Source organism: Oryx dammah, unplaced genomic scaffold (assembly GCF_014754425.2).
Source record: "Oryx dammah isolate SB20612 unplaced genomic scaffold, SCBI_Odam_1.1 HiC_scaffold_3, whole genome shotgun sequence".
Classification (NCBI taxonomy): domain Eukaryota; kingdom Metazoa; phylum Chordata; class Mammalia; order Artiodactyla; family Bovidae; genus Oryx; species Oryx dammah.
The window spans coordinates 101,084,586-101,109,088 of record NW_024070187.1 but is presented as its reverse complement, the minus strand read 5'-3'; the positions used below and the strand labels follow the sequence as shown (position 1 = coordinate 101,109,088).

The window sequence follows — 24,503 nt, the reverse complement described above, 5'->3', positions numbered from 1 at the left end:
TACTGTTGTTTGGGTGCAATAGTAAATATTAGTCAGCAGCCACTTGTGGCTGTTGAGTGTTTGCAATGTGACTTGGCAGAATTAGAAGGTGCTTTAGGTATGCATGGTTTCCCCGGTGGCTCAGACGGTAAAGAATCTGCCTGTAATACAGGAGACTAGGGTTTAATCCCTGGGTTGGGAAGAGCCCCTGGAGAAGGAAATGGCAACCCACTCCGGTACTCTTGCCTAGAAAATCCCGTGGATGGAGGAGCCTGGTAGCCTACAGTTCATGGGGTTGCAGTTATATAAAATGATCCAAATTAAAAATTTTTTAATGTGCTACTAGAACAGTTAAAATTAAATATATGTGGCTCACATTATATTTCTGTGGGATGGCTCTGGCCTAGAAACTGAAGCAACAGCAACTCCAATCATGAAGGTTCCTGTAGGCGGTTTGTGCTTCAGCTTTTACTAGGGAGGCCAGAGGAGGGTTTGGAACCGAGATTCTATGAAGAGATTCCTCTGGCTGCTGGGTTGCAGGGAAAGCAGATAGGAGACTATTGTGATAATCCAGGTAAGAGATGGGCTTCCCTGGTGGCTCAGCTGGTAAAGAATCCACCTGCAATGTAGGAGACCTGGGTTCAATCCCCTGGGTTGGGAAGATCCCCTGGAGAAGGGAACCACTACCCATTCCAGTATTCTGGCCTGGAGAATTCCATGAACTCCATAGTCCAAGGGGTCGCAAAGAGTCGGACACGACTGAACAACTTTCACTTCACTTCAGGTAAGATATAATGTTGGCTTGTCAGACCCAGCTGGTAGTAGCAGAAGTGGTCAGAAAATTAAGGGTAATATAGGGAGCATATATTATGTTAAATTCATTTAATTTAAATAATTTATCTTTTACTTTGAGATGATGTTCTTTCTACTCTTTGGTGGATTATGTATATAGATATAAATCTATTGTTCAGTCTCTCAGTCATGTCCAGCTCTTTGCAATCCCATGGACTGCAGCACGCAAGGCTTCCCTATTCCTTCACCATCTTCAGGTGCTTGCTCAAACTCATATCCATTGAGTTGATGATGCCATCCAACCATCTCATCCTCTGTCATCCCCTTCTATCTATATATATCTATTTATTTAATGAAATTATAGTGATAATAAATATAAATAGCTGCTGTGTTAGTTTTTAACGTCCTTAATTGGCTAAATAAAATTTTGGCAGTCCTAGTTCAGTATATTCACCCATCTACTTTTCATGGAGCTTACAGATTTTAAAATTATGAAAGTCTCAGAACCACTAAACCTGACTGGGGAAGGAGAATAGATGGAAATTTCAAGCAGGCAGGCAGCAGAACCCCGAGAGGTAAAACTCTGGACTAGTAGATCTGTGGAGAATGAGAAAGAATGTGAAAGAGAGTTTAAGATTGTTTTAGGACCCAGTTGAAAGGGTAAGGAGGGGCCATATCAAATGCTTTTCACCTAGGGAACAAAGATTGTTCCTGGGGCAATTTCAAGGGTTAACTCTAGTGGCAAGGATAACAATCTCCAACTCTTCAACTATTTCCAACTCTCCAACAATCTTCAACAGTTTCCAACAATATCCATCTCAGAATGTGAGGGACAGAAGTCTTCATATTCATCATGAAGTCTACAGAAGAATTTGAATTTAGGAAGGGATTGAGGATGTCTTCTTTTTTATTCTGAGGCTAACGCCATGAATGATTCATTCTGTTTTATGCAGATAATCCCATACTTCTTTTTTTCTTTTGATTGCACTGCACAGCAAGTGAGATCTTAGTTCCCCAACCAGGGATCCAACCTGCACCACCTTCACTGGAAGGTGAAGAGTTTTAGCTAGACCACCCGGGAAGTCCCAATCCATTATTTCCTGACCATTCGCACCCCTATACTTGGTTAGGTAAGCTTGGAAAGATACATTTACAATAAAGAGTGAGCACATAGTATATATTAGACAGCGTATTAAAAGGCAGAGACATCACTTTGCCAACAAAGATACGTATAGTCAAAGCTATAGTTTTTCCAGTAGTCATATACAGATGTGAAAGTTGGACTGTAAAGAAGGTTGAGCACTGAAAAATTGATGCTTTCAAACTGTGGTCCTGGAGAAGACTCTTGAGAGTCCCTTGGACAGCAACAAGATCAAACCAGTCAATCTTAAAGGAAATCACCCCTGACTATTCATTGGGAGGACTGATGCTGAAGCTGAAGCTCCAGTACTTTGGCCACCTGATGCTAAGAGCCAACACATTGGAAAAGACCCTGATGCTGGGAAAAATTGAGACCAGGAGAAGAGGGCAACAGAAGATGAAGTAGTTGGATGGCATCACCAACTCAATGGTCATGAGTTTGAGCAAACTCCAGGAGATAGTGAAGAACAGGGAAGCCTGGCATGCTGCAGTTAATAGGGTTGCCAAGAGCCTCACAAATGACTGAGCAACTGAACAACAACAACAAAAATTTTTTATTAAATGATGAAGTGGATTAATGAAGAATTGGCAAATAGTATTAGAAAGAATCAGAGAAACATTATGGTTAGTAATCTAGGTAATGGGCAGAAGGTTTTAGTACTGGGGATAGAGGGCCAAGAGTGATTCATGAAGACTAAAGAAGAGCCCAGGATTTAAATTTGAGAACTGAATTCATACATTAGGGGAAAAAAGGTTACCAAGGGAAATCCTGAAAAATGATGAGGAGTTCCACTGTTGTGAGAAAAATGTTAAGGGAGGAGTGCATTCTTTCTGCAAGTCTGCTTATTATTTATTTATTTATTTCTTTTTTTTTTTCTATGTGGGACCTTAGTTTCCTGATCAGGGATTGAACCTGACCCTCCTGCAGTAGAAACACTGACTCTTAACCACTGAGCTGCCAGCAGAGTCCCAATATTTTTTATTTTTTTGGTCTTTAAGTTTTTATTTATAGCTCTAGATTATTCTATATGCTGTACAATATGACTTTGTATGAATCTTCTAAAATTTGTTTCTCTATTCACACAGTGATGAATATTTGGAGTTGTTTTCATTTTTTTTCATTACTATGCAAATAATGCTACACTGCAAACTATTGTTCATGTCTTCCTGCATATAATACCACAAGAATGTGATGTAAAAATCAGTCCCAACTATCAAAAGAAGTTCGTGTCAGTTACTCAGTTAAATATTCAGCCGACATTAATGATTTACTATTAGGGCTTCCCACGTGGCTCAGTGGTAGAGAATCCACCTGCCAGTGCAGGAGATTTAAGTTTGATCCCTGGGTCAGGAAGATTCCCTGGAGTAGCAAATGGCAACCCACTCCAGTATTCTTGCTGGGAAATCCCATGGACAGAGGAGCCTGGCAGGCTACCGTCCATGGGGTCACAAAGAGACAGACACTACTTAGCGACTGAGCATGCATTGAACTTGGACACTGTCTAAAATTTTTTTCTGGAGGAATTCAGAACTTAAATTTGTTGCATAGTTCAGAAGGGGTGGAAAGGAGACCTAGGCCCTAAGAGAGGAAGACCAAGGAAATTCAGGAAAAGTGAGGCTGCAGATGTAAAGGAAGGACCTTTTTGCCTCTACACACTCTGTCCACTGACAGAGAAAGCCAATCAGTAATGAGCAAATCTCTGAAAATAAAATAAATGGTGAATAGATTTTATTATAAAATTTGCTCCAAATAAGGCCTGAATCTTATAAAGGTAAGACCCACCCCCATGCCAAATCAGTCAACATGCTTTTTATCCTTTTTTTTTTAATTGTGGTAATATATATATAACATAAATTTTTTCATTTTAGCAGTTTTTTAAGTACAGTGGCATTAAGTATAAATACATTCATAAATATCAAGCAATAACTATTGCCCACCTCTAGAACTTTTGCATCATCCCAAATGGTAACTCTACCATTAAATGAATTCTTCCCACTTCTCTCTCCCCGTAGCTCAGTTGGTAAAGAATCTGCCTGCAGTGCAGGAGACCTGGGTTCAATTCCTGGGTTGGGAAGATCCCCTGGAGAAGGAAATGGCAACCCACTCCAGTATCCTTGCCTGGAAAATCTCATGGACAGAGGGCTGCAGTCCATGGGGTCGCAAAGAGTCGGGCACGACTGAGCAACTAACACACAACTCTCTCCCCTAGCCCCTGGTAGCCACCATTCTACTTTCTATCTCTGTGAATTTGACTCCTCTAGGTAGCTTAGATAACTGGAATTATATAATATTTGACCATTTGTATCTGGCTTATTTCCTTTGTAGCATGTGTCAAAATTTTATTCCTTTTGAAGGCTAAATAGTATTCCATCATATGTATATTCCACATTAATAAAATATACTTTTCAAGAAAGTGTTAAAAGCTGTCTGTTAGATACAGGAAAGTAACCTAAGGGTTGTTGTTTAGTTGCTAAGTCCGGTCCAGCAAGAATACTGGAGTGGGTTACCATTTCCTACCCCAGGAGATCTTCCCTACCCAGGGATTAAACTCACATCTCCTGAATTGGCAGAAGGATTCTTTACCATTGAGCCATTTGGGAAGCCCAACATAAGGGTTATCTGAGATATTTCTTTGTTTTTGCTTGTTATTTTTTCCTTTGGCTATGCTGCTTGGTTCGTAGGATCTTAGTTCCTGGACCAGGAATTGAACCCGGACCCTGGCAGTGAAAGCACCAAGTTTTGACTGCTGGGCTGCCAAGGAATTCCTCCTGAGCTATCTTGATGTCTTTTGAGGAATAAGCACTCCTCAGCACAGTATACTATTGGATACAACTTGTGTAGGAGATTTCAGCAAAGGGAAAACACCCTGTTTCCTTTAACTGCCCCAATAAGTTCACTGCACAAACTGCTACTTCTTTCCTTAGCTGTCCAAATTTGGTTTTTCTGCAAGAGCAATTGCTGTTTCCCAGCAAATTTGCACACAGGTGTTCTGTTTACCCATTCGCCCCAGGGGAAAATGTAGTAAATTCTGTTACTGCACTTACTGCAGTTCAGTGTAGTGTTACTACATTCGCTGGGGGTCAGTGGAGTCAGCCTGTGCACTCGTGTACTAGCTGAAAATAGTCTGGGCATACAGGATTCACAGACTGAACCTCTCCCCAAGGTGTCTGTTGAGACATTCTTCATAGAAAAGTTAAACAGTGGATCAAGAGCAAGCCAACAAACAAGCCAAAACAGAAACAAAGACAGGGACTTCCCGGTGGTCCAGTGGTTAAGACCCTGCCTTTCCAGTGTGGGGTCACAGGTTCCTTCTCTGGTCAGGGGACTTGGATCCTAGTTCACTTAGTTGCTTCTTTCGGTGGGGCAAAAAACAGAACCTTACCATCTGATCCTGAATTTAAGTTGGCTCAAAAGTAATGCCCCCAATTGAGATCATCATTGCTCGTCTCAAATCTGGTCTCTTCTTGTGATCACCAGCTGACATGTAGCCAAGGACCAAAACTGAAAATTAAGGGTATCAGCCTTGGTTCCCTCCCACCTTTTTCATCCACTCACCAAATGCTGATGCTTTTGCCTCCTGGAGATACATTTTAAAGATTATTTTCTTCTCTACAGCCTTTCAACTGGAACCACAATTCAAACTTGTATCATCTGTTCTGAAACTGCCTACTAACTTTTCTCTCTTCCTTCAGTATTGACCCCTAAAATCTGTCCTCTGTACATTTTTTTTTAAACAAGTTTATTTGGCTGTGTCGTGCCTTCATTGCAGCACATGGGATCTTTGTTGCATCATGGGGGGTCTTTTGTTGTGGCTTACGGACACAGGTTCAGTAGTTGCAACAGGCGTGCTTAGTTGCTTCTCCACATGTGGGATCTTCATTCCTCAACCAGGAATCGAACCCCTGTCTGCTTCATTGCAAGGCTGATTCTTAACCACAGGACCACCAGAGAGGTCCCTGTCCTCCATACATTAGAAAAAGTAATCAATAGAATACACAGATTCGATTTTGTAATTTAATCAGTCGTTCTACACTAACTTTCTGGATAAAATGTAATACGATATCTATTGCCCTTTAATCTGAACTCTTGCTGGCCTTGAACATTATGACCAAACAAAAACAATCTGCTAGTGCTTATCTTGTAGGACCTTTCTCCTGCCATCCCTGTGCTTACACTGCTGGCATGCCCTTTCCCCTCTTTCTACCTGCCTGCTCTCCTCACCAGCTCAGGGGCCTCTTCTAGAATTACATTGCACACTCCTCCTCCTTATTCCCATAACTCTCTTTATGTTATTATACTTAACACAATAAATTACTTTGAACCATATGAAACTGCCAATATTCAGTCCTTTATTCCAAAGCAGTAGCAATTTCATATGGTCCTACCTAAATGTTAGGGCTTTCCTGGTGGCTCAGACAGTAAAGAATCCACTTGCAATGCAGGAGACCCAAGTTCAATCCCTGGGTCAGGAAGATCCCCTAGAGAAGGGAATGGCAACCCACTCCAGTATTCTTGCCTGGAGAATCCCATGGACAAAGAAGCCTGGTGGGATACAGACCATGGGGTCACAAAGAGTCAGATATGACTGAGCAACTTAACACTACCTAAATGTTATACTTATTTTATGTTGTTTACCACACTGAAAATTCTGAAAGAGATGGAAATATCAGACCACCTGACCTGCCTCTTGAGAAACCTATGTGCAGGTCAGGAAGCAACAGTTAGAACTGGACATGGAACAACAGACTGGTTCCAAATAGGAAAAGGAGTACGTCAAGGCTGTATATTGTCACCCTGCTTATTTGAAGAGGAGCTAAAAAGCCTCTTAATGAAAGTGAAAGAGGAGAGTGAAAAAGTTGGCTTAAAGCTCAACATTCAGAAAACAAGATCATGGCATCTGGTCCCATCACTTCATGGCAAATAGATAGGGAAACAGTGGAAACAGTGTCAGACTTTATTTTGGGGGCTCCAAAATCACTGCAGATGGTGATTGCAGCCATGAAATTAAAAGATATTTACTCCTTGGAAGGAGAGTTATGACCAACCTAGATAGCATATTAAAAAGCAGAGATATTATTTTGCCAACAAAGGTCCATCTAGTCAAGGCTATGGTGTTTCCAGTGGTCATGTATGGATGTGAGAGTTGGACTATAAAGAAAGCTGAGTGCCAAAGAATTGATGCTTTTGAACTGTGGTGTTGGAGAAGACTCTTGAGAGTCCCTTGGACGGCAAGGAGATCCAACCAGTCCATTCTGAAGGAGATCAGCCCTGGGATTTCCTTGGAAGGACTGATGCTGAAGCTGAAACTCCAGTACTTTGGCCACCTCATGCGAAGAGTTGACTCACTGGAAAAAAAAATCCTGATGCTGGGAAGGATTGAAGGCAGGAGGAGAAGGGAATGACAGAGGATGAGATGGTTGGATGACATCACCGACTTGATGGACATGGGTTTGGGTGGACTCCGGGAGTTGGTGATGGACAGGGAGGCCTGGCGTGCTGTGATTCATGGGGTCGCAAAGAGTCAGACATGACTGAGCGACTGAAGTGAACTAAGCTTGCTGAAATCTGGACTTTATCTCACTCATATGTGTGTCTGCAGGTTCTGCTAAGCACGGTGACAATTAAAATGTTGGAGGAATGGATGACTGAATGAATGGATGAACTGTAGTTAACTCATTATTTATGTATTTTGCAGCCAGAAAGTTGATATCCATGAATAGTTTTTAGTGACATAGAAAGAAATCTCAATATCATTATTTAAAGCCTGATACAGAATACACAGGGCTTACCAGTTGGTGCTAGTGGTGAAGAACTCACCTCCTAATCAGGAGACATAGGAGGTGAGGGTTCGATCCCTGGGTCAGGAGGATCCCCTGGAGGAAAGCATGGCAACCCACTCCAATATTCTTGCCTGGAGAATCCCATGGACAGAAGAGCCTGGCAGGCTACAGTCCATGGGGTCACAACGAGTCGGACATGACTGAAGTGACTTAGCATGCACATGAAATACACACATACGTAGAGTCACAGAGCGTGACACAACACCGTAAAGCAGCTATACTCCAGTAAAAATTACTTTTAAAAAAGTATGTGAAATTCATGCACACATGCTCAGTATTTCAAGATTTTCTCTGCTTTTAAAAGCTTGCTTTCAATTCAGTTCCAAATAAGAGAAACTAGTTGTAGTCCAGAGAGTGAAGTGTGCCTATATCCCTGTCAAAAACACATCAGTTAAATTCTTGCCCAGTCCTAGACCAGAGAATCTGAATCCCCTTAGCTGTTTTCAGCTGTGTTTATAATCTGCTCATGTCATTTATCTTGTTATCCTTGCCCTTCATTGCTTTTTGCAGCATGGCCTTGAGGAAACAGCCACCGAATGCAAGAGACTGGGTGCGAAGGCTCATACCTTTGTGGTAGACTGCAGTAACCGAGAAGATATTTACAGCTCTGCAAAGAAGGTAAAACTTCTTTTAAATTTGGTTCCAATCGTATCGTGCCAGAACTGGGGAGGATTTGGGAGATGACCCAGTTATGATGTAGGCAAAGTAAACAGAAGTTTTGTGGTTCCTCCAAGGTTGTCCACCTGGCCAGTGGCAGGCCCTGAACCTGGAACTGAGGCTCCCAGACTGTAGTGTGTTTTGGAGTTTTCCGGGGAACTTGGTAAAAATAAATATGCACCCCGGGGACTTCCCTGGTGGCCCAGTGGTTGAGAATCTGCCTTGCAGTGCAGGGGACACAGGTTTGATCCTTGGTTGGGGAACAAAGATCCCACATGTCGTGAGGCACCTAATCCAGGGAGCTGCAGCTACTGAGCCGTGCAGTCTGGAGCCAGCAGGCAACAAGAGAAAAGTCTGCATGCTGCAACCAAGGCCCAATGCAACCAAATAGATAAGTATTTTTTAAAAATATGTACCCCAGAGGTTTTCTTGTAGTTGGCCAAGGGCTGAACCCGGGAATCTGTCTGTTTAGCGCTCTCCACACCTACACTTTGCCCATCTGATTCTGCTGCAGGTGAATCTTTGATGACCTGCAAAACCACTGACGGGATCTTCTGAAGCTCAAAGAACTGGGTTAGTAAATTAGGATAAACCGAACTATTTATCAGGCTTTGATCATATGTAAATCTAAAAAAAGCTATGACAAACCTAGACAGCTTATTAAAAAGCAGAAACATCACTTTGCCAACATAGTCAGAGCTATGATTTTTCCCATAGTCATGTACAGATGTGAGAGTTGGGCCATAAAGAAGGCTGAGTGCCAAAGAATTGATGCTTTCTAGCTGTGGTGCTGGAGAAGACTCCTGAGGGTCCCTTGGACTGCAAGGAGGTCAAACCAGTCAATCCTAAAGGAAATCAACCCTGAATATTCATTGGAAGGACTGACTCTGAAGCTGAAGCTCCAATACTTTGGCCACCAGATGCAAAGAGCTGACTCACTTGAAAAGACCCCAATGCTGGAAAAGATTGAGGGCAGAAGATGAAGGGGCCAACAGAAGCACAAGATGGTTGGATGGCATCACTAACTCCATGGTCATGAGTATGAGCAAACTCCAGGAGATAGTGGAGGATGGGGAAGTCTGGCGTGCTGCAGTCCGTGGGGGTTGCAGAGTTGGACGTGACTTAGTGACTGAACAACAACAAACCTTTTTCTAGAAAGCGTTATTTTCCTCTTCTATATACAACCAAGATGGCTACATATATTAGGCTTTTACACTGAATGTGTTTATGCACATCCTTGTTAACTAATTACTGTAATGGCAGAAAGGTCATTTGGACCTGGGAAAATTCTTTAAATACACATTCCTGGACCTCACCTCTGTACTGATTCAGTACAGTATGAAGATTCCACTTCTACTAGACTTCAGAATCTCTTTGTTTAGGAAATGTTAGATTTGAGAACCTTTTTAACTTCTTTTCATTTTTTTATTGGCCACACTGAGCGGCATGTGGGATCTTAGTTCCCCGACCAGGGAGCAAACCCATGCTCCCTGCATTGAAAGCTAGGAGTCTTAGCCACTGGACTGACAGGGAAGTCCCAACTTCTATTTTTAGATTTTAATTTTTAATTTCAAATGGATGCCTCTTTATTATTAGTGATACCTGAGGTAAGTCAAAAGAATAAGTAGAAATTACCCAGGCAAGTGATGGGAACTGGCTTTCCCAGAAAGAGGTACAGTGAGAGCAAGGCCTGTAGGTAAGAAATATCTGCATTTTGTTAAATATCTGTTAAGCATTTTTATTGTTAAAAATGCAGATAAAATATCTGCGTTTAACAATGACTGTTTTACTTAAGGTAACAGTGATTCTCCTTCATACAGATGAATGCTCTTTCAGTTAATAGTAACTGTGCAACTTTGAGCAAGTTGCTTAACCTCTCTGTGCCTTTGTTCTTCATTATATACTTTAAATGGATGTGTTTATTACACTGGTTTATTATATAAAAGGTTTTTTAAAAATCCACAAACCTACAGTTTAAATATATAAGGTCTTTCTTCTTTTTCCTCTGCCTAACTTTTCTCAGTTACAACATGGGGATCGCAGCAGTATCTACTTCATAGGGTTGTTATGAGGATTAACTGGATTAATGATGCAGACTTCTTAGAAAAGAACCTGGCACTTAGTAGCCACTTTGTAAGAATAGTTGTTAGTATTAATAGAATCACCAATTAGTAGAATCACCAGTGCTATCTATGTAATTTTGTTATTGGCCACTGTTAAGGGGATTTACTTGGAGAAGGCAGTGGTACCCTACTCCAGTACTCTTGCCTGGAAAATCCCATGAACGGAGGAGCCTGGTAGGCTGCAGTCCAGGGGATTGCTAGGAGTCGGACACGACTGAGCGACTTCACTTTCACTTTTCACTCTCATGCATTGGAGAAGGAAATGGCAACCCACTCCAGTGTTCTTGCCTGGAGAGTCCCAGGGACGGGGGAGCCTGGTGGGCTGCCGTCTATGGGGTTGCACAGAGTCAGACACGACTGAAGTGACTTAGCAGCAGCAAGGGGATTTACTAGTTACCTAAAATGGAATACATTCATTTCCAGACTTATCTGGGCAAAGGCTTTCTGGAAAAGATAGTTTTATTATTTGAACCTATTTATGTGTTTTAATTATTGTGTTTTTACTAAAATTATTCCAAAATAAACTATATACTTAAGCAGAGTTTACATAATGCAGTTGTGATTATCAGATATTTTGGTGTAGGCTTTTTAATGTAGCTCTTTTGGTTTTTATGCAACCTAAACAATTAAACTCTCAGCCTGCTTTCATTATTAAGAAATGTGAAAGCCCTAGGGTGGGATATTATGTGATGATGACGAGCTCAAGGATGAAGATAAGGTCAAGAGTGTCACTGGCAATATAAACAGTAATTTACATCTTGTCCCTGATGTGTGTGTGTGCTTGGTCATGTCTGACTCGGCGATGCTATGTCGCCAGGCTCCTCTGTCCATGGGATTTCCCAGGAGAGAATACTGGAGTGGGTTGCCATTTCCTTTTCCAAGGTATCTTTCTGACCCAGGGATCAAACCTGTGTCTCCTACGTTTCAGGCAGATTCTTTACTGTCCGAGCCACAAGGGAAGTCATGAATTTATATCCTGAGTCCTGTTACTTTGGAGGCATAATGGCAGATTCATCAGTTCAACCACACAAAATGTCCTGTTTTTCTCAATAACTTAGGGGCATTATTCTGAACAACAGTTTTTATATTGTGCTAGAGACGTGGATACAGGTACACATAGTGTTTGTCAAGGGCCAGACCACTCAGCTTGACCACTCAGTAATTTACATACAACCTGATGAAATTCATTTCTGACTGCTGAGCATTTGGCAGTGACAACTCATGTCCTCCTGATGTGCTGACCAGCCTTCACTCAGACTTCCTTTCTGTCTGAAGTGGCTTATCTTGGGCTCTGAAGTCAGATAATCTGGGAGAGTCTCATCTCCATGTGACCTTAGATATCCACGTGACCTTGGGCAAGAAAAAGCCCTTCTATGTTTCACGTTTCTGACCTTTAAAATGGGCATATAAGAGTTACTACATCATAGAATGGTGAGACTTCAGTGGGATAAATAATGCAGTCGTGTGAAATGCATACCATAGTGAAAGGCTTTAATGGGCTACATACCACGTCTCCTTTAGTCCCCCAGCTGCTGTGGGGCCGAGGGGGGCGAGGGCGGTGGGCACTGGTCCATGACCTGTTAGGAACCAGGCTGCACAGGAGGTGAGCAGTGCTTGAGCAAGTGAAGCTTCATCTATATTTACAGCTGCTCCCAGTTGCTCGCACGACCACCTGAGCTCCGCCTCCTATCAGATCGGTGGCATTAGATTCTCACTGAAGTGCTCACCCTACTGTGAATTGTTGTTTATCTGTCACTGATTAGGTTTTTGTTAGCCAAATGCCTCTTGGGTTCTAATCAATAGAGACCAAAGTCAAGAGACTGAATTGCAAAAGAAAATTTCTGCCTATTAGATTTACAGGCAGAGCCATTTTGCAATTAAGTACTTAAAAAAATTTTTTTTTCCCCGCTTGACGTATAGGTTACAAAACGACTTTTTTTTCACATATAATAGAAAGAGTTATACTTCGTTAAGTGTCATTGCATGCAGACCTATTCCCAGACCTCTAAATGTTGCAAATATTTTAATTCTATTTTTGAAGGTGAAGGCAGAAGTTGGAGATGTTAGTATTTTAGTAAATAACGCTGGTGTAGTCTACACGTCAGACTTGTCTGCTACACAAGATCCTCAGATTGAAAAGACTTTTGAAGTCAATGTCCTTGCACATTTCTGGGTAAGTATGATTTCTTTTACCAAAAACATTCCTTTTTGTGTAACCCAAGGATTAAGTTTAAACTGAAGCTTTCAGCAGACATAAGGTTGAATCAAATCAATATTGACATTTTCTCCAGATACCAAGAATAACATTATACAAAGAAATTTTGCATCTTATGACCAAATCCTATCAATCATTCTTCTCTTCCCTCAAAAAGTATGAATAATATGAATTAATAATAAGAATAAACTTTAGGTGTTATATATATGTTTTAATTCTAAACTAGATTTTTACATTTCTGTGTGATCTGTTGAGAGATGAGGGAGGGATTAGAGATTATCTGAGTCGCTTTCTGTGATTCTATAAAAGGTGAACCCAGTCTACCTGTTTACTTTCAGAGTCTCATAAGACTCAGGCCTTATATTATTTCCTGGTTCCAAAATTGCAAACTTTATCAGGAACTTCACCATTCAAGATCTTAAATGATGAGAGAGAGAGAGAATGAGAGAGAGAGTCTAAATGTTGGTCAAATAACCATTACATAAAAGAGCCCCTTAAAGATTTCTTGGATGTGAGTTTGGGATGGATAATCTCAGAATGTAAATTGGTAGAGTCACTGTAGAAAATAGTATGTAACTGCCTTAAGAAACAAAAAAGAGAGCTACCATATGACCCAGCCATCCTACTCCCAGGTATATGTGCAGAAAAAATGAAAACTCTAATTTGAAAAGGTACATATACCCCAGTGTTCATAGAAGCATTATTTATAATAGCCAAGACATGGAAACAACCCAAGTGCCCAGCAACACACAATTGAGACTTAGAAGGTGTAGCAAATATGTATATAATGGAAATTTACTCAGCCATAAAAAGAATAAAATATTTCCATTTGCAACAACATGGATGGATGGACCTAGAGAATATATTTAGTGAAGTAGATCAGATAGAGACAAATATGTGATACCCTTTACATATGGAAAATGAAAAATAATACAAATTAATCTATATACAAAACAGAAACAGACTTACAGACACAGAAAAACTTATGGTTATCAAAGGGGAGAGGGCAGAGAAAGGGACAAATTAGGAGTCTGGGATTAACAAACTGCTAGGCATAAAACTTCCCTGGTGGCTCAGACAGTAGAGTGTCTGCCTGCAATATGGGAGACCCGGGTTCAATCCCTGGGTTGGTAAGATCCACTCAAGAAGGAAATGGCAACCCCAATCCAGCATTCTTGCCTGGAAAATTCCATGGACAGAGGAGCCTGGTAGGCTACAGTCAGTCCATGGTGTCACAAAGAGTCGGACACGACTGAGCGACTAAACTAAACTAAACTAAAACTAGGCATAAAACAGATAAGCAACAAGGATCTACTGTATAGCACAGGGAATTATATTTAATACCTCATAATAACCCATAATGGAAAATAATATGAAAGTGTGTATATATATATATATATAACTGAATCACTTTGCTGTGCACCTGAAACTAATACAATATTGTAAATCAACTTTACTTCAGTTTAGAAGAAGGGATATTGGGGTTGTTGAAAATGCAGTGTTTCATTTTATCAGCCCAAGTTATTGACATCCAATTTTTTTATTTTTATGCCTTTAAAGTTTGTGTCTTTCTGCCACTCTTAAAATGTAGTTTTTTCTGAATCCTCAGCATACAGTAGGTGCTCAATAAATACTTCTTGTATAAAATCATTCAGTGACTGTTGCAGGATTTTTGTCACTTCAGTATCTTGATGATATAACCAAGCTCTTTTCTAACAATTTCACCTTAAATGTAAATTTTTCAATAACTCTAGATATTACACTTGTTCAATATTTGAGAAGAGAGAAGACATCCGTGATGGAAGGTGGAGGAACTGGAGACATAAGAAATTAACAATTTAATTGAGATGGATTCTCAAAGCTTCCAGTGTTCATTGTTTCATTTAACTTTTCTAATCTGGGCTTCCTATCTACATTATGTTGCCACATCTGTTTTTTTTTCTCCTATGAAAATTAATCTAGGTTTTTTCCATTGATGAAATGTTATGAACAATGTTAAAATACACCTTCATTTTGAAATATTCCCACTGGGTTTGCAAATCAGAAATAATTGTTTTTCTCTTAATAAAACCATTTCTAGACTACAAAGGCATTTCTTCCTGAGATGATGAAGAATAATCATGGCCATATTGTCACTGTGGCTTCAGCAGCTGGGCATATTGGGGTCCCCTTCTTACTGGCTTACTGGTATGTGAATATGTGTTTTTTTCATTGGTTCCTGTGCTTAACTTGAGTGTGATTTCTTGAGTGTAATGAGGACTATTGTTAACAATGATAGGCTTTCCTGGTGTCTCACATGGTGAAGAATCTGCCTGCAGTGCAAGAGACCTGATTTCAATCTCTGAGTTGGGAAGATCCCCTGGAGAAGGGAATGGCAACCCACTCTAGTATTCTTGCCTGGACAATTCCATGGACAGAGGAGCCTGGCAGTCTTCAGTCCATGGGGGGCACAAAAGAGTCAGACACAACTGAGCAAGTAATACACAGACTTCCAGTATTGCTGAAATAAGCAGAAGGAGTTGCACAAAGTCTCTTGCACAACAGCCTTATCAATCATTAATCCTTTCCTAGGCTGACCATTTGAGAGGTGGCTACAGGGAAATTATCCAATAGATAGCCAAGTGCTTCAAGCATTTCTCATCCCTTTTAGCAGCAAGGAATTAGAATGAGGGCAGGATTTTGCAAGATGAAAAAAGTTAATATGAATCATTTTAATAAAGTAATTTTGGGGAAACTAACCATTAGAAAGAGAGAATATAATCTGGGATTCCAAATTTAAAACATCCAGACAATGAAATTGTTGTAAAAGTGAATTTTAATAGTTCTTCTAAAAACCCATGCTATTATAATAACTAAGAAGTTACTATAACAAGTAGGGCACAGTAATGATGTGCTCCCCCGTGTGGAGAATTAGTCTGTGAGGTCATGATAGCCGTGGTCATCCTGCTGGTTGCAGGCACCCTGTTAGTTGTTAGCTGTTTCTGTATGTTAGCAAATTATCACCCTTTAATGTTGAATTATGACCATGCAGGTAAATAGATATTGCTCAAATTTGTTTTCCACCAAACAAATGTGCTCTTTTGGAATTAAGTATCTAAATTTTAGAAGTAACACAGATGTAATTGTAAATTAGCCATACTGCTACTGCTGCTAAGTCGCTTCAGTCGCGTCCAACTCTGTGCAACCCCATAGATGGCAGCCCACCAGGCTTCCCCGTCCCTGGGATTCTCCAGGCAAGAACAATGGAGTGGGTTGCCATTTCCTTCTCCAATGCATGAAAGTGAAAAGTGAAAGTGAAGTCGCTCAGTCGTGTCCGACTCTAGCGACCCCATGCACTGCAGACTACCAGGCTCCTCCGTCCATGGGATTTTCCAGGCAAAAGTACTGGAGTGGGGTGCCATTGCCTTCTCCGAATGTAGCCATAGATATGTGTATAAATATGGGATTTCCCTGATAGCTTAGTTGGCAAAGAATCTGCCTGCAATGCAGGAAACCCTGGTTCAATTCCTGGGTTGGGAAGATCTGATGGAGAAGGGATAGGCTACCCACTCCGGTATTCTTGGGCTTCCCTTGCGGTTCACCTGGTAAAGAATCCACCCACAATGCGGGAGACCTGGGTTCGATCCCTGAGTTGGGAAGATCCCCTGGAGAAAGGAAAGGCCACCCACTCCAGTATTCTGGCCTGGAGAATTTCATGGACTGTGTAGTCCATGGGGTCACAAAGACTCAGACACAACTGAACGACTTTCACTTCACTTCACTTCAGGCTCTGGTGGATAACTTATTTTCTTATGACATATAAACATATGAGCCTAGCAGCAGAACCTGAAACTATCCTTCATCAAGGGAGTGATATATACATAAAAATCGAATTAGCGTTTAACGGCTAGGGGCTAATTACTTCAAAAGAGACAGTACGAAGTCTAGGCACAATAGGCCTGTCCCGTGACTGCTTTAGCAGATTTCATCTTTTTTTTAAAAAACTCAAGTGAAGGTTATATTTATTTCTAAAACTATTAGAAAATAAATATATACCAACAGAGAAAGAAAAAGAATGTAGATGAACAAAAGAACAAAATAAAAATCACTTCTCTTGCCATTGCCTAAGAACAACCAACCAGTCTGTGGATATGGTTAGACTAACTTTGCAAATTTGTTTGTTCTTTTGTTCATCTATAAACTCTAGCTGATATATTTTGTCAATTCAAATAGCCAATTTATAAGCATGAAAGTTACCAGTATGGAAAGACATGCCAAAATTGAGTACTAATCATTAGCTTGTAATGGAATGTTATCCAAAAGAATAATTTGGAATAAGAAAATATTAATTGAGGTTATTGATAGTAAGAAGAAATTTAGTGGGCTTTCCTGCTCACTCAGATGATAAAGAATCTGCCTGCAATGCAGGAGACCTGGGTTCAATCCCTGGGTCAGAAAGATCCCTTGGAGAAGGGAATGGCTACCCACTCCAGTATTCTTGCATGGAGAATTCCATGGACAGAGGAGCCTGGTGGGCTACAGTCCATGGGATCACAGAGTCAGACACGATTGAGCAACTAACGCTTTCACACACACAAAGTGCAGTAAAAAATCCACTTACAGTTAGCTTTTATATATATATATCTAAAAACAAATTCACTGTGAAGTTCAAAAATATAAAATTCCTTCAACACACTCAAGATCATTATGAGTTTTAATATATTTCTGCACTTTTGGTTCACTTCAGAAAAATCAGAAAAAACAGTTTAGTAGAAGAGAAAAGAAGAATATTCATTGATAATCTCACCACACAGAAATAACCATGATGAGTGTTTCTTATCATTTTTTAGGACATTTTTAATGTAGAAATACAGTCATACCTTGAAAAAGATATACATATGTAATGTTTTTTTTAAGTGAACATTTTGCATGTTGAATATATATATGCAACGTCATTTTCAGTTTTTGTTGGATAATTTATTTTTTCGGATTCTTTCAGTTGCAAGAAACACAAAACATATACTGCCTCAGACCAAAAGAGAAGTCTTAGGCAGGCTCTCTGTTGCCAAGATGGCTACCAGCCTTGCTGGAATAGTATCTTCTCAACTCCCAAGTCTAGCAGCAGTGGGGAAAAGCCATACCTCCCAGTGTTCTAGTCCTGGAGTTCACTCTTAACTAGACCAACTTAGATCCAACTGCTGAACTGAGGTGGAAGCCAGCAAAATCAAAGCCATCTTAGCAGAAAGAGGGAATATGAATGCTAACAGAGGCAAAAACAGCCTCTGTCCACTATAGACATTTTCAGCTCTTTCCAATTATTTGCCTTCATGAACTGGATACCCCAGGGACTATCCTTGACTATACATCTTTAGAAACATGATTGTTTATTTCCTTGGGATAAGTAATTAAAAGAGAAATTACTGACTCTAAGAGTATAGCATAGATAGATAGATAAATGGTTAGATAGATAGAATATTTTGGGGGGGGGGCTGTTATCTCATGGCATGTGGATCTTTGTTCCCCAGCAAGGGATTAAACCCACACCCCATGCAGTGGAAGCACAGAGTCTTAACCACTGGACTGCCAGAGAAGTCTCAAGCATGGCATATTTTTTTAATGATTTTTATACCTTTTGCCAAATTGTCTTCCAGAAAATGCTGCCAACTAACCTGTACTTTGGAAAACTGCCATTTAACCAATACTTTGGAAATTCTGTTGAACGTTCTTTCACATTTTTTTCTTAAAGCTGAGACATATGACTCAAAAATATTACCGGTCCAATTCTATAAAATTAAAATATTTTGTACATTGAAAACAAACAAAAAATTTCCTACTATCCTTACTGTTACTCCTAGGCACAACTTTTATCTTGTATTTATTTTGTATTTATCTTGTATTTATCTTGTATTTATTTTGTATTTATGTTAATTACCCCTGAAAAGATAAAACATATACATATATCTATTGGTTTGGGGGGGCTTCCCAGGTGTTACTAGTGGTAAAGAACCTGCCTACCAGTGCAGGAGATGTAAGACATGCATTGGATCCCTGGGAAGATCTCTTGGAGCAGGGCATGGCAATCCACTCCAATATTCTTGCCTGGCAGGCTACAGTCCATAGGGTCGCACAGAGTTGGACAGTCGACTGAAGTGACTTAGCACTCATACACATTGGTATTTTTATTTTGTAAATTTTCTGCTAATGCCCTTAGGCATTTATCCATTGAATGTTGTCTCATTCATTTGACTTGCTCAGGGGCTCAGTGGTAAAGAATCCACCTGCCAATGCAGGAGATGTGGGTTCGATCCCTGAGTTAGGGATCTTGCCCTGGAGAAGGAAATGTCAACCCACTCCGGTATTCTTGCCTGGAAAATCCCATGGACAGAGGAGCCTGGCGGGCTACAGTCCATAGGATCGTAAAATGGGTCAGACATAACTGAGCATGTTCATTCATTTATAAAAAATGTTGTTTATTCACCTAATTCTTACGTCACCCTAATCCTTGTCCTATAAGTTGCAAATGCTTTACCAGTTTGTCATTTACCTCTTAACTTGGTTGTTGTTGCTTTTGTTTAGTCACTAAGTCAATTTCCCAGGCAAGAATACTGGAGTGGGTTGTCATTTCCTTCTCCAGGGGGTCTTCCCCACCCAGGGATCAAACCCACGTCCTCTTCCATCTCCTGCACTGGCAGGCAGATTTGTTACCGCTAGTGCCACTGGGAAGCCCTTAACTTGGTTAGGAGCTGATATCAGTTTCGACTATATCATATTAGAGGTCTGATTTGCCGCCCAAATTTAAAGCTTAATTCCACTACTTTGCTTTTTGTCTTTGGGCAAATTCTGTAATCCCACCTCTACCTAAGTTTCTTTTTTGGGAAATGGAGATCATAATAGTATTGGTTTCACAGAATTGTTGTAAGGGATTAAATCAAATAATGTGTCTGAATAACTGAGGTCAGTGTCTGGCATATAGTAATCAATTTTAGAAATGATTATTTTTGTTTCTGTTGTGTACAGAAGATTTACATTTTATGTAACTGAATCTAGCAATCTTTCTTTTAAGGCTTCAATAAATGTCTAAGCTTCAGGAAAAAAAGGGTAAAAGAAAACTATCTACAGCTTTCTGTTTTCCAAAGCACAGGTTAATTGGCAAGAATTTACTTTGTATAATTGCTAATCTGTACAGGCTTAGAGAAAAGCAATCTGTCTAGTAATTAATGATACTGAATTATACACTTAAACATAATTAAAATTGTAAATTTTATATTAAAAATATTTTGTATAATTTTAAAAATTAATAAAGTAATATTCTAAAACCCATTGAATTGTATTCCTAAGTGAGTGAATTATATGGTATGTGACTTTATATTTTTCAGTAATGCTACCTTCTCTAAAAACCTAGTTGGAAAAGGAATGTCCACTTAAAATATGGCTAATTTCCCTTCTCTTTCCAAATGAAGGCACTATGATGATAAGAATTGCTTTACATTTTGATTTATTTACTTGAAAAATATTTACTGAGCACCTATTATAGGCCAAGCACTGTGCCAGGTTCTGGGGATTCATTGGAGACCAAAACAGTCATAGAGATTATTATAGTGAAGGTATGGGGCCAGACGTTTAAAAAGTTCATCCAAATGAATATTTAATTACAAATTCAAGATGTGCTTCATGGAAAACTGAAGATTACTGTATAATGGGGAAATAATTTAGACTAGGATTTCGGAAATGCATCTTTGAGGAAGTCAAAGTAAGACTTTAAGGAAGAACAGGACTTATCCAGGGGAATTTCCCAGTAAATTCCATGAACACGTTGTAGTAAATAATGAACAGCCTATAGTGACATTACATTTTAGGGAAACAGCAACAACAAAACCAAACACCCTACCAGTTTTCTTAACAAGACATTTAAGCCTATTCAGTTCTCTGATAAATGCCGAGATGCAGTAAATGCTTCTTAGACTTTGTTGTTATTTGTTGGTTTAGTTGCTAGTAGTGTCCAACTCTTTTGCAACTCCCTGGACTGTAGCCTGCCAGGCTCCTCTGTCCATGGAATTTTTCCAGCAAGAATGCTGGAGTGGGTTGCCATTTCCTTCTCGAGTGGATCTTACCAACCCAGGGATCGAACCCAGGTCTCTTGCATTGGCAGGCGAGTTCTTCAGTGCTGGCCACCTGGGAAGCCCTCTGCGACTTTACTGTGCCTGTGAGTTTGCCTGAGGGTCATCTAGAATGCAGATTCTAATTCACCAGGTCCTGGCCAGGCCTGAGACTCAGATGTTGCCCATGCTGTTTGGCAGAGCACCACACTTAACTAAGGAAAACAGACATCTGAGTTAAATAGATGTAGCTGCTTTCTTGAATTATTTTATGAACTCTGTTTATTTTCAGTTCTAGCAAGTTTGCTGCTGTTGGATTTCATAAAGCTCTGACTGAAGAATTGAGTGCCTTAGAAAGAACCGGAGTCAAAACAACATGTCTCTGCCCTAATTTCATAAACACTGGCTTCATCAAGAACCCAAGTACCAGGTAAGTTGAGGCAAAAAATGGAGACAGAGGGATTGGTGGTTGCTATGAATATCAACCATTCTATAGGTTTTCCTAAGTATTTTAATCCTTAAAACATCTCATATTCGAGGCCCTTAGCTCATCTCAGTTTCAGCTTCTGGAGACTATGGGAATATATAGAGAAAGAGAGAGAATGTATATAAACAGATATGAATGACACAGTGAAGTTGCTTAGCCTTCCTTTTTTCTTTGCTTAGGTGGTGGTTCTCAGACTTCAGTACTTATACCTTTCTCTAGGAGTACTGGGAACCATGTAGGGGTCCCACCCCCAGAGTGGTGCATTTCTTCATTTTGGTTGGAATAGCGTAATGGTGGAGAAGGGAGCCTGGAACTCTGTATATTTAACAAGCATCATAATTAGTTCTTTTTTAATTTTTTAAAAAAATATTTATGCATTTATTTCGCTGTGCTAGATCTTACTTGTGGCACGTGGGATCTTCCTCCTTTGTTGCATCACGCAAACTCTTAGCTGTAGGATCGAGTTTGCTGATCCAGGATTGAACCCAGGGCCCCTGCATTGGGAATTCAGAGTCTTAGCCACTGGACCTCTAGGAAAGTCCCACATCATAAGTAATTCTGATAGAGGTGACCAGTACCAGTGTAAAAAGAAAAAAGAGCTTTCCTTTGGTAATCTAGAGATCATCCTTCAGATAAGTTCAGTTCAGTTCAGTCTCTCAGTTGTGTCTGACTCTTTGCAACCCCATGGACCACAGCACGCCAAACCTCCCTGTCCATCACCAACTCCCAGAGTTTACCCAGACTCACGACCGTTGAGTCGGTGATGCCATCCAACGATCTTATCCTCTGTCATCCCTTCTCCTCCTGCCTTCAATCTTTCCCAGCATCAGGCTCCTTTCAAATGAATCAGCTTTTCACATCAGGTGGCCAAAGTATTAGAGTTTCAGCTTCAACATCAGTCCTTCCAATGAACACTCAGGACTGATCTCCTTCAGGATGGACTGGTTGGATCTCCTTGCAGTCCAGGGAGGCTCAAGTGTCTTCTCCAACACCACGGTTCAAAAGCATCAATTCTTCTGTGCTCAGCTTTCTTTATAGTCCAACTCTCACATCATACATGACTACAGGAAAAATCATAGCCTTGACTAGATGGACCTCTGTTGACAATATAATGTCTCTGCTTTTTAATACGCTGTCTAAGTTGGTCATAACTTTTCTTCCAAGGAGTAAGCGTCTTTTAATTTCATGGCTGCAGTCACCATCTGCAGTGTTTTTTGAGCCCCCCAAAATAAAGTCTGCCACTGTTTCCGCTGTTTCTCCATCTATTTGCCATGAAGTGATGGGACCAGATGCCATGATCTTCGTTTTCTGAATGTTGAGCTTTAAGCCAACTTTTTCACTCTCCTCTTTCAAGGCTCTTTAGTTCTTCTTCACTTTCTGCCATAAGGGTGGTGTTATCTGCATATCTGAGATTATTGATATTTCTCCCGGCAATCTTGATTCCAGCTTGTGTTTCTTCCAGTCCAGCATTTCTCATGATGTACTCTGCATACAAGTTAAATAAGCAGGGTGACAATATACAGCCTTGACATACTCCTTTTCCTATTTGGAACCAGTCTGTTGTTCCATGTCCAGTTCTAACTGTTGCTTCCTGACCTACATACAGATTTCTCAAGAGGCAGATCAGGTGGTCTGGTATTCCCATCTCTTTCAGAGTTTTCCACAGTTTACTGTAATCGACACAGTCAAAGGTTTTGGCATAGTCAAGAAAGCAGAAATAGATGTTTTTCTGGAACTCTCTTGCTTTTTCCATGATCCAGCAGATGTTGGCAATTTGATCTCTGGTTCCTCTGCCTTTTCTGAAACCAGCTTGAACATCTGGAAGTTCACAGTTCACATTTTGCTGAAGCCTGGCTTGGAGAATTTTGAGCATTACTTTACTAGCGTGTGAGATGAGTGCAATTGTGCGGTAGTTTGAGCATTCTTTGGCATTGCCTTTCTGTGGGATTGGAATGAAAATTGACCTTTTCCAGTCCTGTGGCCACTGCTGCCTTTTCCAAATTTGGTGACATATTGAGTGCAGCACTTTCACAGCATCATCTTTTAGGATTTGACATAGCTCAACTGGAATTCCATCACCTCCGCTAGCTTTGTTCATAGTGATGCTTCCTAAGGCCCACTTGACTTCACATTCCAGGATGTCTGGCTCTAGGTGAGTGATCACACCATTGTGATTATCTGGGTCATGAAGATATTTTTTGTACAGTTCTTCTGTGTATTCTTGCCACCTCTTCTTAATATCCTCTGCTTCTGTCAGGTCCATACCATTTCTGTCCTTTATTGAGCCCATCTTTGCATGAAATGTTCCCTTGGTATCTAAGTTTCTTGAAGAGATGTCTAGTCTTTCCCATTCTATTGTTTTCCTCTATTTCTTTGCACTGATCACTGAGGAAGGCTTTCTTATCTCTCCTTGCTATTCTTTGGAACTATGCATTCAAATGGGTATATTTTTTCTTTTCTCCTTTGCTTTTTGCTTCTCTTCTTTTCACAGCTATTTGTAAGGCCTCCTCAGACAGCCATTTTGCTTTTTTCCATTTCTTTTTCTTGGGGATGGTCTTGATCCCTGTCTCCTCTACAGTGTCACGAACCTCCATCCATAGTTCACCACTCACTCTATCAGATCTAGTCCCTTAAACCTATTTCTCACTTCCACTGTATAATTGTAAGGATTTGATTTAGGTCATACATGAATGGTTTAGTGGTTTTCCCTACTTTCTTCTATTTAAGTCTGAATTTGGCAATAAGGAGTTCATGATCTGAGCCACAGTCAGCTCCTGGTCTTGTTTTTGCTGACTGTATAGAGCTTCTCCATCTTTGGCTACAAAGAATATAATCAATCTGATTTCAGTGTTGGCCATCTGGTGACATCTGTGTGTAGAGTCTTCTCTTGTGTTGTTGGAAGAGGGTGTTTGCTATGACCAGTGTGTTCTCTTGGCAAAACTCTGTTAGCCTTTGCTCTGCTTCATTCTGTACTCCAAGGCCAAATTTGCCTGTTACTCCAGGTGTTTCTTTTTTCTTTTTCTTTTCCCCAGGTGTTTCTTGACTTCCTACTTTTTCATTCTAGTCCCCTGTAATGAAAAGGACATCTTTTTTGGGTGTTAGTTCTAAAAAGTCTTGAAGGCATCCCTGGTGGGTCAAACTGTAAAGCGTCTGCCTGCAATGCGGGAGACCTGGGTTCGATCCCTGCGTCAGGA

At 40.4% G+C, this 24,503-nt stretch overlaps 1 protein-coding gene across 1 annotated transcript in view; it reads left to right on the top strand.

Moving 5' to 3' along the window:
- Positions 1-24,503, top strand: part of HSD17B11 (hydroxysteroid 17-beta dehydrogenase 11) — a 39,199-nt gene that overhangs the window by 2,514 nt on the left and 12,182 nt on the right. Inside the window, exons 2-5 of the mRNA XM_040237293.1 lie at positions 8,263-8,370; positions 12,574-12,705; positions 14,828-14,934; positions 21,115-21,252. Coding sequence (XP_040093227.1) covers positions 8,263-8,370; positions 12,574-12,705; positions 14,828-14,934; positions 21,115-21,252 — 485 coding nt within the window. The remainder of the gene's footprint in view (positions 1-8,262; positions 8,371-12,573; positions 12,706-14,827; positions 14,935-21,114; positions 21,253-24,503) is intronic.